We start from the raw sequence: 14,937 nt of genomic DNA on the forward strand, positions 1-14,937 counted from the left end.
AGATCCCAAATATACCCCCATGCCACTGAAACCTTCCCCTCTCCCCATGCCACTTAAACTTCCTCACATGACACTGAGACCTCCCGACAGGGCCAGCGGAACAAGGGAAGCCGGGTAAGCATGGCAGGAGGGTGTTGTGCTTACTGGTGTGCGTACCAATCTGTCTGTGGATGCAGGGTTGCCATCAGGGGAGTACGGGGGGTACTAGCGTATGGGGCTCAAACTCACAAGGGGGCCTGCGCTGCACACCACCGATTTTCTTTTCTTTTCTCCTACTTTATGCCTGGTGGTCCAGTGGGAATGCTATGCAGACAGCCTGTGCGGTGTATGTACAGGCTGTCACATTGCATACAACTCACTGTAACTGCATCATTCATTCATAGAATTCATGTGTATGTGTAAAGCTGCTGGGCAGAGGGGGCATGTGTGTGTGTAAAGCTGCCGGGCAGAGGGGGCATGTGTGTGTGTGTGTGTGTGTGTGTAAAGCTGCTGGGCAGAGGGGGCATGTGTGTGTGTAAAGCTGCCGGGCAGAGGGGGCATGTGTGTGTGTGTGTGTAAAGCTGCTGGGCAGAGGGGGCATGTGTGTGTGTGTGTGTGTAAAGCTGCTGGGCAGAGGGGGCATGTGTGTGTGTGTGTAAAGCTGCTGGGCAGAAGGGGCATGTGTATGTGTAAAGGTGCTTGGCAGAGGGGGCATGTGTGTAAAGCTGCTGGGCAGAAGGGGCATGTGTGTGTGTAAAGCTGCTGGGCAGAGGGGGCGTGTGTATGTGCACATTATAGCAACACGGGCTAATTTAACATATTATTTAAAGGGCAAACCAACATGTACATAACTGTTATATGGACATTTAATCTGCAATACAAGTTAGTCTATTTAGATAAATATATATTTCTGAATATTTTTAGCAGAAGTGTGTCAGGTGCGTACCACACCAGAAGATATTTGGGATAGTTGTGATAGTAGGGGAAAATGCTTTTCATAGACATGTCAAATTTCCTGTCAATAGTCTCACTGAAGGACTCTGTAGTCATCCTCTTGAGGGGGCAGATGCGGGGTTGGGGGGCACTGCCTGTTTCATTTGTATTGGGCCCCACAATTCCTGAGGGCAGCCCTGTGTGGATGACAACCCAGTTCTCATCCAATGGTGACATCCCATTGTTTAAAGTCCATGCTCCGAATAGAGCAGGTACCAGTTGTTGTTATTTTGGATCTTGCACAGTGAAGTGTATCTTTTACTTTGCACACAGCAATAAGAAACTCCATGATTCCATTTATTATACCACACAAAATTTTCTAATTCCACATTCTGGTGTAAAAAATTATATTCAGCTCCAAACAGTTTGGAAATACATTATTTTGATGTCATAATGGCACTATCTGGTTAATCATTCCTACTGGTAATGGAAAATCATCATCATCAGCTATTTATGTAGCGCCACTAATTCCACATTACTGTACAGAGAACTCACATCAGTCCCTGGCCTATTGGAGCTTACAGTCTAAATTCCCTAACTAACACGCACACACACGCACACACATGCACACACACACACACTAAGGTCAATTCGATAGCAATCAATTAACCTACTCTTATGTTGGGAGGAAACTGGAGCACCCACACAAACACAGGGAGTACATATAAACTCCACACAGATAAGGCCATGGTTGGGAATCGAACTCATGACCCAGTGAGGCAGAAGTGCTAACCACTAAGCCACCACATTAAATGACAAACTGTACCGATGTAGTACAAAACAAAAAAAGTCACAAAGCAAACATGTAATTTAGATTGCTTTGACGTCACTTGAATTGTTAATGTAGGAGACTGGGAAGCCAATCACACAATCTCTTTATTATTTTTTTTAACTGCCTAAGATAGAGAAGCATCATTCTCCTTAGAATGTCTTTTTTTTCTTTAGTGACTGCCAGCTTGTTGGACATCAATTATTCCAGGCATATTATTTGGCTCAGACATGCACAGGGTTAAAAGTAATTTGTTGCCTTTGAAGCAATGAATAAAGAATGATGATTGATTTCAGTTGCCGAGAGGCCTCAGGTGGTTTAGGTAAACGTGCAAATTCTATTTTCATGCCAAATAGTGGATATGATCCATCTAACAACCCTAATGCCAAGGGACATGCTGTAACTTGTCAGCTGAGTATATGCCCTAAGTTATCTTGAAGATAGAATTACATGCTATCATCTGCACAGCAAAGTTCTGGAAAAGGGTTAAGATTGCTTGAATGTTGCTACAGCTTTATGCCTTCATCTACCATAGGGGCATAGAGAAGTGACATAATAGGACTTACAATGTGAGGCCTAACCATATGCTCCTTGTATAGCTCTTGTATACCATGTACCATACTTACCAATTTTATAATCTTCGATTCCTAGAGCCTGCGTCATTATGTCATGGGGGCGGGTCCAAAATGAAGCGCATTTTGGAGCCCCGCCCCCCATGACATAATGACTCAAATGCGTCATTTGACAGTGGGAGCGGGGCCAAATGCCGCGATTCCTGGCATTTGGGACCTAATTCTGTCCACTTCACTAGGAAGTGTGCACTTCCTAGTGAAGTGGGCAGATCCAGGAGATTTCCACACTCTCCCGGGAGTCCGTGAGACTCTCGAAAAATGTGGGAGTCTCCCGGACATTCCGGGAGAGTTGGCAAGTATGCGCATGTACCACTATATACTGTTATGTTATTCCATATAGTGCTCTGTGATGTTCTGACCCAACATATTATTATTATTATTATTATTATTATTATTATTATTATTATTATCGTTTATTTGTTAGGCGCCACAAGGTTTCCGCAGCGCCGTACACGGCACAAACAGTAGACTATACAGGGTAAAACAATACAGAACAATAAACACAAAGTACCAGAACTTCAGAAACTCCAGGCAGGCAAATACTGTAAAGACGGAGCGGAAGAACAGATATGGAGACAGAAAGAAAGAGGGCCCTGCTCATACGAGCTTACATACTAAGGGAGGGTAAACAAAATCAGGCACAAGAGGGAGCCAGTGAAGCAAAGGGGAGAGAAGAGGAGCCAGGGGAGAAACAGAAGAGGTGAGAGGTTAAGTGGATGGTTGGTAGGCCTTAAGGAACAGGTGAGTTTTAAGTGCCCGCTTGAAGGAGCACAGATTGGGTGAGAGACGGATGGAGCGAGGGAGGTCGTTCCAGTGAAGGGGGGCAGCTCGGGAGAAGTCTTGTATTCTAGAGTGGGAAGAGGTGATCAGAGTGGAGGAGAGGCGGCGATCATTGGCCGAGCGCAGGGAGCGGGCGGCAGTGTGAATGGAGAGGAGGTTAGAGATATAAGGGGCAGTAGAGTTGGAGAGAGCCTTGTAAGTGGTGGTGAGGAGTTTGAAAAGGATTCTGTAGGGGAAGGGGAGCCAGTGTAAGGCAAGACAGAGAGGGGAGGCAGAGGAGGAGCGGCGTGAGAGGAAGATGAGTCTTGCGGCCGCATTGAGTATAGAGGGGGGAGTTTGATGAGTATCAAAGTATCGTGACTATAGAGTCAAGGCCAATAAAGCATATTGAGCACATCACAGACAGTACCTCATAAATAAGCCCAGCAGTTAAATTGCAAACTCAAACATCAGCGTCCTTATGGGGCATATCACATACAAATGCAGGCCGATGAAAAAACACTCTATAATATCTAAGGGCTCTAGTCGTCTGCGCACACATTTCATACACATAAGTGGTTGAAATAATCGTGCTGAGATAAGGAGTCTACACACATTGGCAGCATTTCAACACTCGCATGTGAGAAAATATAATCAATGGCGAAAATTATACAATTAGTCCAATAATTTGCTACATGCAGGCTACTAGTACTCCACTTATGTATCCATATTCTACACATTCAGGTTCTATACTTATGATACAGAATTCACTTGCTGTGATTAAACTTAGAAAAATTTCAACATCTTGACTTGCACTAGCTCGAAACCCCTTTGTTAAAAATAAATCTTTATAAAGAGGCTTGTGTTGATGGCAAAATGAAAACTAAAGTCTCATGCACATCCTAATTGATATTCTTCGTTTAATACCCCAGAAGATATAGGCTCTGATTCAAATCGAAATGCAACCTGCACGCACGTTGTGATTTAAATAAAGAGCACGGAACATGAGCATAGTCCCAACGTGTTCAGAAAATATGTAATTAAATACATTAATTACATATGGGCTGTAAGAGAGACTGAGCCTGATGGAACCCGGTAGTTTATTTAGCTTATCTATATAACTACATAGTTTGTCCACACCACCACCTCATATAAAAGGAGATTGTTGTATCTAACATACATCAGTATGTCCCTGAAAAATCAGGAGTAGATGTTACTGAGTTCACAGTGTGGCATAAACAGATTGGCATACAATGGGCCTATATTAGACCTCATCTCCTTTCCGTTTTCAGTAAAATGCATTTTTGGAAAGAAAATATTTTTTATGTAGTATGATATCAATCAACAACATCAAATAATCTGGTGGAGAACCCACATAAGCTCTGCTCTCACAAAGAGCCATTCTACAAACCTCCATCCCCAGCCCATGTAGGATGTGTATAAGCTGGCAGCAACCATGGTAGCCAATAGCCAACCATGTTGGAAGTGTTCAAACTGAGCAATCCATTTAAAAAAAATCAATGGTATCAGCTGTATCAGCTAAATAATTTTTTTGAGAGCTTGACAGTAAGTTGCAAATATAGATCCACATATTGTAATAAAGGCTGGCACAGTGATTTGTGGCAGATATTTGTGGATGCCCCAGGGCATCTGTAAGACTTCTGTATCTAAAGCTGGGTACACACTACACTGTTTTCGTCCAATAATCGGCTCAATCAGCCGACATAGGACCACTCGTTCAAAAGTCGGGTTAGTGTGTGCAGTGACACGATGGTCGAAAGTCTGCCCAAATGGACGATTGTCGCCTCATTTGGTTGGTCATACCGTTTAATATTTTCGTTCCAATCTCGTTTCCGTTGTGTAGTGTGTATAAACTTTCCACCGATCCACAACAGTGAGTACGAAACTACAGTCATTGCTCACGACAACATGGCTGTAAAAAGTCGCTAAAGGGACGTCCGCTCTTCCCTTTATCGTCCTAAACAAGGCTAGTGTGTATGCAGTCCATGGACCGAGCGATCGGACCATCAATCGCATGTAAAATTGCTCGGCATAAAAAGTTGGTCGAAATTTCTGTAATGTGTACCCAGCTTTAGGGAGGGTGTAGAGTATTGGAATCGTAGGATGAGTCTGTGTCATGAACTCTGTCATTTCTTGGTCAATAAATCTGTTATTAACACCTAAGCTAATTATAGCATCAATCACCTTTTTTGTATGCAGATGTAGGATCATAAATAAGCTGTTAGCAACCTTTTGTATCAGACAATTCTTTCTTCATTTCTTTAACATAGCTGTGATTGTCTTTTTTTCTTTATGCAAGGATCCGTATCTCTTGTTAACACTCCAAGGAATGTTTCAATGGAGAAATTATTAGAAACTGGGTCAAAATTAGAACTTGTGGAAGTAATCTCTCCAGTATCAAAAAAAAGTAGCAACACAAAGTATAGAAAAACAAAAAAGTATGTTATATTCAATATGCAAATAACAGTTATGGGAGAGGAAGCACTCATTATTGTATATGATGAAAAATGCAGATCATAATTCAGTAGCAATAGGAAATGGGTGTTAACTTCCCTGAAGTGTTTGCAATCACTGTTTATTGTTGCTATGCATTTTCAATGCCGCTGTGCTAAAATAATGTGTCATCATGTGTTACCTTCTGCTTCATCACTAAAGGAAAAAAACAGCAACATGGGAGTTAGTGAGTTTGTTGAGACTGGCCAAAAGATTAAAAGGTATAGAAATGATACCATGATAGGAGACTTATCACCAGTGGGGTGGCCAAAGATTTAATCTAGCATCACGTGATCACCTCATTTCCAAACCTGGGATTCCTTCACTAAGCCCTGCTGTTGTTAAGCCGCCTGGCCATTCTCAATAAACACAGTAGTGTGATTCAGTCAGCTGTCTCCATCACCTATACAAGCATTATTGTTATTATTATCATAGATTTGTAAGGAGCCACAGAGCTCCTCAGAGCCGTACAGTAGGGAAAACTTTACATACATAAAACAGGAACATACAAGGTAGACAAAATAAATGGAGACATGAAAACCAAGGGTATGGAGGACCCTGCTCATTAGAGAGCTGTTATGAGCGTTTTGTCGCTATCCAATAACGATTGTCGAATCTCGATTTGTGTTTCCAACGCACAAAGATTTATTCTCAAAAAGTAGCAGTATATATATCTTAGCAAAATAATAGCAAGTACAGCCGTTACTTATCGCAGGCGCTCTGGATCCGATGAACAGTCATTCAGTCCTGAAGTCTGTGGTCTAGGTGACTGAACTCTGGATGAGGAGCTGCTGCTTATATGCAGAGATACAGTAAAACAATGCAAAGGTGTGGCTTGCTTCTATTGGTCCAGGCATCAGGAGGGTCCAGGGAGTTGCTGATCATAGGCTAGTTTAAGCTCAGGAATCCAAAGGAGGGGGTCATCTCTCCAGGGGATGAGCTCTGATCTTCCCGCCACGATTAGTCATCATAATAGTCCATAATTCCTTAACATTAATAACTTGCGTATGCGCTCTGCGATTTCTTCGCAGAGTGAACCGGACAGTTGCAAATGCGAAGAGGATTAGTATGATACCACACATGACTAGATTCCTTCAACGTGTACCATATGTTTTACTGATATGCCTATAACTTATAATATTACATATAAATACTACTGTATTTCGACATAAATGACTATGTATTGCAACTATCATTAATGTGTACTATTTTACAAGTGGGCGTGTTTGTGCGAATGTATGTAAAAGACTAAATACTGTTGTTGCCACGTGTTGCAGTTGCGTACGCCCTTCCACGCCGTAGCGTGCACTTTCACGCCGTAGCGTACCGTACGCATCTTTTCAAACAAAGACAACCAAGTTTGCTCGATTTAAATTGAAATGACTTTATCCAATATGCTGACTTCGACAGAGCTTACATTCTAAGTGGAAGAGGGCACAGCTGAAACAAGAGGAGTAAATGTGGCTCAGAGTGCAGATTGGGAAAGTTGTGATGGTGAATTAATTTGCCCCTTTGTGTATATGACTCCACCAATATTCATGTATGATCAGTGGTCGAACTGGGGGTGTATTTAGTGGTACGCCATACCGCCACTTACCCTACTTCCTTCACTGTAAAACTATCAAATTCCACTCATTTACATTCTCATTACATTTTTCATAGCGCCACTTCTAAATTTCCACTTCGACCATGATTTCCACATGCGTATGATGATGTATACTTTTCACTCAGACCTATGACATGCCAGGTTTATGTACATATGTCATCTCTACGCAAAAGAAAGCTGGACAGATTGTTAAATATATACATGTTATATGTAGGAGTGTATTGCATAGTTCTGAAATTACCAGGGTTTGCTAAATATTTCCAACAATGTGTATATTATTTTATTTATTTCACCTTTAGAATACTTGTATTTATTTCATTTACTGTATGTATATTGTTCACAGTGTGTCACTTCTCTTGTCTGCAGGAAATATGCGAAAATCCACAGTTCATAATAGGAGGTGCAAACAGAACAGATATCTGTCAAGGAGACTTAGGTAAGAGAGAATGAAGTATGCTTAAAGTACATTTATCATGGTATTTAATTTATAGAAATCCAGCTTCTAACATAACATTGGTGTAATATAACGCCGTAAACGGTTTTAGTTATTTTCAGCTGAAAAATAAATAGTGAACTGATAATGTTGCCCCCAAATATGCCTTCCTTTGCTAGAACACAGGGACACTTAAGCTCAGGTTCATGAAAGTTGCACCTCACATCTCTCCCAGGCTACCAGCTGGGGCAAATCTGAATGTAAACTGGGTCTATTGAAAAATTAAAAATAAAAAACTGGTAGTTGCTCAAATCAATTTATAGGCTATAACAGGTGCATGAAAGGGTGGGGTTATCCTAAAAGGAAAAAACAGAGACAAATACCCCCAGCACACTGCTATAGCCAGCAACAGATCTGCTATTTCTACTGTAGATAAAAATGCAAAAGTCTCAGTTACACACATTTGCAAATGTATGTTGAAGCCACCCACCACGCCAAGGTGCTTTTGCTAATAGGGTGGGAGGCACCCTTATTTGTCTGAGAGGCATGTTGGTGTCAGTAGCTGAGGGGGAGTACTGACATTGGATTGCTATTTGGAGGTCTCTGGGGTACCTCTTTGGTAAGTTAGCTCTCAATTTAAAAACACATATGTATGGCCCAAATATATGGGACTCTCATTGTTTAGAGTAGGACCACCCTATTAGCAAAAGCACCTTGGCGTGGTGGGTGGCTTCAACATACATTTGCAAATGTGTGCAACTGAGACTTTTGCATTTTTATCTACAGTAGAAATAGCAGATCTGTTGCTGGCTATAGCAGTGTGCTGGGGGTATTTGTCTCTATTGAAAAATTGTTGATGGAGTTGTCCAATCATTTGATATCTTTCATTTCTACTGCTAAGGGGAAAGAGGGTTTATTGGAAGAAAAAAATTAGCTGGAGATCTCCTTTAAAAAAACCGAGATCCATGCACATATATGATCAATCATTTGTTTATAGGCATGGGCAAGCGAAGCTTCTTAATATAAGATTTTTTTTTTTATATAGAGGTATTTATTTAGGATATACAGAATTTTATGCCAAGATCAACTCTGCATTGAATACTTGTCTAAGGTTCATGTTGAATGTCAACAGGAACATTTCAATGCAGCTACTCTTTCTAGTAATTTAAATACAGCCTCAATTTGCATTATGTAAGCAAGGGCTTATTGACATATGAAATCAACAAAATTGTTGCCAGCACTTGTGCTTGCCAGTACAAATCTAAATATATCTAGCACAAAAGAAATATGAGTTTTTGTACCAACTTTCATCAAACCATTAAGCCTGCAACCAAATGTCAAGGGTCTTCATTTTTTGCTAAACCCTACCCTCACAACTATGTCTGAAAAACCCACTGAAATGCAGTTATAATCATGAGCGATCACCTCACTACTTGGGAGGATAACATATCACAAGTAAGTTGGTTTTTAAAATATGAACCACGGCACGCAAATAGATTAAGTGATCTAATTCAACAGCGCTAGGTAATTAACTACAAGTATCTATATTAGTCATTTTCTTAAAATAAACTACATTGGTGCTTTACAAACTCAAAGAAGTTTAGACTATTTGCCTGTGTGTTAAAATTGAAAGGGACACTTGTACAGTAATTGGCTTTCTATCTACTGAAAAGCTATGTGAGGACATCTGTCTTTTTACACTAATTTGCCTACTGGGCGTATTGCCATTATACCGATGTTTGTGATGTTTAGATTTAGTTAAGTAAGAGAATCTTCACACTTTGGGCCTGATCCATCAGACGGAAATTGCACGCAGGTTGAAGTACAAGAGAATCTCAAGAAACATTTCCATTTGAATTAGAGATGGGCGGGTCCGGTTCTCCGAGAACCGAACCCACCCGAACTTTGGGTATCCGAGTACCGAGCTGAGCAGCTCGGTACTCTCCCGCCCATTCCGAATCCAAATCGAGGCCGAACGTCATTGTGACGTCGTCGGATCTCAGGGCTCGGTTCTCGCGATACTTCAACTTTATAAATACACGCCTCCACAGCAATCCATCACCATTTGACAGAGGGAGAGAGCAGGGTGTAGTCATAGGCTAATTAGAGCAGGGACAGAGAATACAATATTGTTCTTGCAATTGCTCTTACCAAAATCGCTAGTGCAGAGAGGAGGATAGAGGTTTATTATTTTTTCTTCATATTTGGCACTCCCCAGCGCTTTTGGGGTGTCCCCCATAATTGTGCATAAATATTTCTGGCTGTCAAAAGTCATATCTGTCAGCAGTATCTACTAAATAATTTGTAGCACTCCTCAGTGCTTTTGGGGTGTCCTCCCTAATTGTGCATTAATATTTCTGGCTGTCAAAAGTCATATCTGTCAGCAGTATCTACTAAATAATTTGTAGCACTCCTCAGTGCTTTTGGGGTGTCCTCCCTAATTGTGCATTAATATTTCTGGCTGTCAAAAGTCATTTCTGTCAGCAGTATCTACTAAATAATTTTTAGCACTCCTCAGTGCTTTTGGGGTGTCCTCCCTAATTGTGCATTAATATTTCTGGCTGTCAAAAGTCATATCTGTCAGCAGTATCTACTAAATAATTTTTAGCACTCCTCAGTGCTTTTGGGGTGTCCTCCCTAATTGTGCATTAATATTTCTGGCTGTCAAAAGTCATTTCTGTCAGCAGTATCTACTAAATAATTTTTAGCACTCCTCAGTGCTTTTGGGGTGTCCTCCCTAATTGTGCATTAATATTTCTGGCTGTCAAAAGTCATTTCTGTCAGCAGAATCTACTAAATAATTTTTAGCACTCCCCAGTGGTTTGCGCTCAGAATGGATTCAAAGCAGTCCACATATGATCTGAATGAGCAACCAGGTTCTGTCACCAGTCCTGATGTTAGTGTTCCCAGTACGTCATCTGGCCAAGGCGATGTCAAACAACAGAGTGTTTTCAAATTAGTGCAAAAAAAATTTACTGTATTGAAGCGAAAAAGAAGTGTAACTGAGCAAAAGTTAAGTGACGATAAAAAAAAAATTGCAAGCATGCCATTCTACACACGCAGTGGCAAAGAGAGAATGAGGCCTTCACCTTTGGCTATTAGTGGCAGATCCCAAAAAGTTACCCAGCCTACAATTGGTGCACAACTACTGTTACGCGTCAAAGCCGAGCTGCAAGATAACAGTGAGGCATTACAGGAGAATATTTGCTCTGATTCACAAATGACAACAATCCCTGTGGAGAGTCCATCCAACAGTGGGATGTCTAATCGTGAGCATTCTGCTGATGTGTGCCTTATTAGCCCGAGTGTAGCCGGTGATACCCAAATTGAGGATGCCACTTTGGAATTAGAAGAGGATGAGGGGGAGATTTGTGTAGGCGGCGAGGGCGCTAATGATGATGTTGATGATTATGATGCAGACAGATACCAAATTGCCTTTCTCAATTTCTATTTATATTCTAGATTATATAACGGCTGAATTTATTAGTATTTTATACAAGTGGAGGGGGGCCCAGAGAGACAGAAACCAAACTGGCTTTCTCCATGTCAATTAATATTGTACAGTCTATAACGGCTGGATTTTTTGGTATTTTATACAAGTGGAGGGGGGCCTAGAGAGACAGAAACCAAACTGGCTTTCTCCATTTCTTTACATATTTAACTATAAGTGTAGGGTGTAATATAGATTCAAAGACAATGGCTGCATTGCCAATATGCATAGATGGAGAGGAAGACAATCTGTTTTGTGTGTAGAATAAATGAAGGCCTACCAATGAAGAATTAAACAGTTTTTTTGGATGATTTATTACCTCAACAATTAGATTACTTATCTCTAAAACAGTTGGAGCACTAAATTGGGTTATTTTAGGCACAAAAACATGTATTTTCCAACAAAATAGCTAAACAAAACCAAACAAAACCAAAACCAAAACCAAAACACGCAATGGCGGTTTTGAAAAACCAAAACCAAAACCAAAACACGACGGTAATCCAGATCCAAAACCGAATCCAAAACCAAAACACGGGGGTCAGTGACCATCTCTAATTTGAATACAGGTCTAAGCTCGCAGGGAACTGCACTGGTTCTCCTTGATTGAAGTTCACCACCTCCAATGTTTCTTCTGCAACAGACACAACAGTCCCTCCCACAGAATGCTAAACTTCCTGCTAAGATAGTGTATACACCCACGTTAGTCAAACAAGGCGCAATAAATCTAACAACTACTATGTGGTCTTTATGCTGCGCAACTAACAACTTTATTTACTAAGGACGGCAGCGGTACAAGTACCACTGCTGTTCTCTGATACCTAACGCCATCTGAGGATATTGTTAAAATAAATCATTTTTCTGGGGGGTTTTTGTTATTAATTTTTTTATTTGTTTTTTCTTATAAACTTTCATATTTTTTTTTCTTTGTAAAATCTGGAACTGGAAGCTCATGTCACATGCCGGAACCTGTATACGCTTACTGCTACCAGCCAGTATCTCTGTGGAGTTGAGCATCACTCAGTTTCCCTGCTGAGATTTTTTAAATAAACTTCACATTAAAAGACTTTCTTTTGCTGTGGTGCGTAGCGATAGAAAAATCTAGTCATCAGGAGAATCTTAGACCCCCTAGGTGTAATGCTCCACCATAACTACTAACCAAAGCGAAGAACAGTCAATGGAATGAAAAATCACCCCAGCCCACCTTTAATGGGGCCCTGACATGGAGTCACAACCAAAGCCTACCTTTTAATGGGGGCCTGCCTGAGGGTACATTGGGCAGCAGAACAGGGAGACAAGTAGGAAATACAGGTGGACTCAACCTGTACACATCTGACAAGTGTGGGAAAATTGGGTGTAGGGCGTGGCCCTATAAAGTACTATATGGCTCACACCCAAGACTCTCTGGTGTCTAGTGGAACTCTCTGGTATTCCAACGGGTAGTGGAAGAAAAATGGCACTGGCCTTTAGGAAGGGAATGAAGAGAAAGGGAGACTCCTACATGCCTTAGGCCTAAGGACCGGTGTCCCTGGGCTAAGCATCCACTTTTAATATGCCCACGGATCTTGATTAAATAAAAGGACATTAAAAATTGAGGTACTCCGAAGGTTCAAAGCTTAAACTGACAGTTGATTATGCACAAAGTGTGGGCCTCATTCCTACTACAAATGAAATAAAATAATGTGTATTTAAAACCTATTAAAGTGATTCTAAACACTGTATATAGAATGGTAAAACAAATTGATGTTTTTTAAGTGTTACTCCCATTTTCAATATTTCAATTCTGGGTATTGTATGTAGTAGTTTAATAGTTCTACTTTGGAGGCAATGACATATAGTAGTTACACCTATAATGCCTTTTACTGTTTTAGTAAGCAATTGTAAATTAACCACCATATACCTGACAGACGTTTCTTCTTTTTACTATGTTTTTAATGCACATTTTATTTTATCTCTATTTGTGAGGTTTGCTTTATATATAACTGATTGAATTATGCCAAATTAAGCAACCAAATTGCAGAGAGATCAAATATGATTTGAATTATCCGCTCTGATAGTTTGCAACCCGTATATCTAGAATACACTTCTTCACACTATCTGACTGATTTGTCAGGTGACACAAGCTAAAAATGTTAGTTTCTGCTGCTGGTCAGTGCAGACCACAAACACACGGAATAACGAGTCATTCAGTCAAGTAATTTTTTGAGTCACAATGCTTGACAGGTTGTAGCTCAGATTGGCTGCATGAATTTCGACATCCCGCAAAGAATGCAAACGATGTGAAACATCACTGCCAAATATGCTGGTGGCTTTTTATATGCAGTGTCCGGACACCTGAAACATCAGAAGCCTCAGATTACATTTTAAGCCTGTGTGATGTGTAATATCATCCCATATACTGCACCAGTTTCACACGGGGTTGTCCCTACATGCCAGTGTCCTGTAGGGTACGTAAGTAAATAAAGTTTGTTTATTTTGTACAGACAGACCGACAGATCAGATGAGTGCAAATACAGAAAGTCAGATAGGTTGTTCATATATGAGCTCATTTATCTATAATTCATTAGCAAGATCGTACTAGAATCCTGAAATTTCAATAATTTCTGTTGTTTGATGATGACGTCAGACATAAAGGCATGGTCATTTAGCTCCTCGCTACGTCACCGTGAGGAGCCCTGCAGAACAGTGTAATGAAGAGGTAAATGCCGGAGTCAGAGTGGGAAAAATAAGGGTAATTTGCAAAATGTAACTCGGTATATTTGAGGCACGGTGCCCCAAGTCCTAAGCATTCCAGTTAGTCCATCTGATACTTATATTTGCATTTAGGAAATTATACTTAAAAATCAATGATCAAATGTTGTCCTTAATTTATTTTTTATTTTTTTAGTTTAACGTCGTAAACTTATGTTGTTTTCTAAGTATTCTTCTGCTTGATTCATCAGGAGACTGCTGGTTTTTGGCTGCCATTGCTTGCTTGACCCTTAATGAAAGATTACTTTTTCGAGTCATACCTCCCGATCAGAATTTCACAGAAAACTATGCTGGGATATTCCATTTTCAGGTGACCTATTTCTTATGTTTTATTGTTAATATGAAATGGATAAAAGTAACACATGAAGTTATGTACAACATCACATCCACTCCCCCCTGAATTCCAATGAAGTATAGCTACATATGAGATTACTAAATATAGGAAAGAGAGAAATGCGCAAATCTAATTTTGCTGTGAAACAGACCATTTCACAGAAGTGTGACGTTCTGGGGATATAATCTTCACGTTTCAGTTTTGCTTCGCCAGTCACCATGTATAGTGCTTTGTTAAAATAAATGAATTTGTAAAGAACTGGCCCTCCCCCATCCAAATACCGCTGGAAAACTTGGGCAGGTACTCACTATATAACAGGGGGACCACAAGTTTAGGGTTCCCCTGCTTTAGTGAAACCCAGCCCCGGGCTGGTCAGGGGGGAGCCAGCATGCCTCTCAGCCTCAGAGATTACCGACCTGCACTAGGACTCCCAATCCCATGAACTGTGGAGGCCACGGTAATTAACAAGATTGGATTCCATGTAGTGTCGACTTTGACATCCCAGTGGCCCCGATATAATGAATAGTGGTCCCCTGACATTCTACCAAATTATGGCAAAAGAGTAAAAAAAAAAGTACACAATTTTCACACAATCTTTAGTTTAATAAATGATTCCCCAAAACCCGTGTTCATTGTATTAAATATGAAATAAAATATTTTCTTGCTTCTTGGTCTGTCAT

General features: G+C 40.6%; 1 protein-coding gene across 6 annotated transcripts in view; it reads left to right on the forward strand.

The window, feature by feature from the left end:
- Positions 1-14,937, forward strand: part of CAPN3 (calpain 3) — a 111,831-nt gene that overhangs the window by 38,291 nt on the left and 58,603 nt on the right. For all 6 annotated transcript variants that reach the window (XM_075192442.1, XM_075192441.1, XM_075192438.1 and 3 more), the window contains exons 2-3: positions 7,619-7,688; positions 14,115-14,233. In XM_075192442.1, coding sequence (XP_075048543.1) covers positions 7,619-7,688; positions 14,115-14,233 — 189 coding nt within the window. The remainder of the gene's footprint in view (positions 1-7,618; positions 7,689-14,114; positions 14,234-14,937) is intronic.

Source organism: Mixophyes fleayi, chromosome 12, assembly GCF_038048845.1.
Source record: "Mixophyes fleayi isolate aMixFle1 chromosome 12, aMixFle1.hap1, whole genome shotgun sequence".
Classification (NCBI taxonomy): domain Eukaryota; kingdom Metazoa; phylum Chordata; class Amphibia; order Anura; family Limnodynastidae; genus Mixophyes; species Mixophyes fleayi.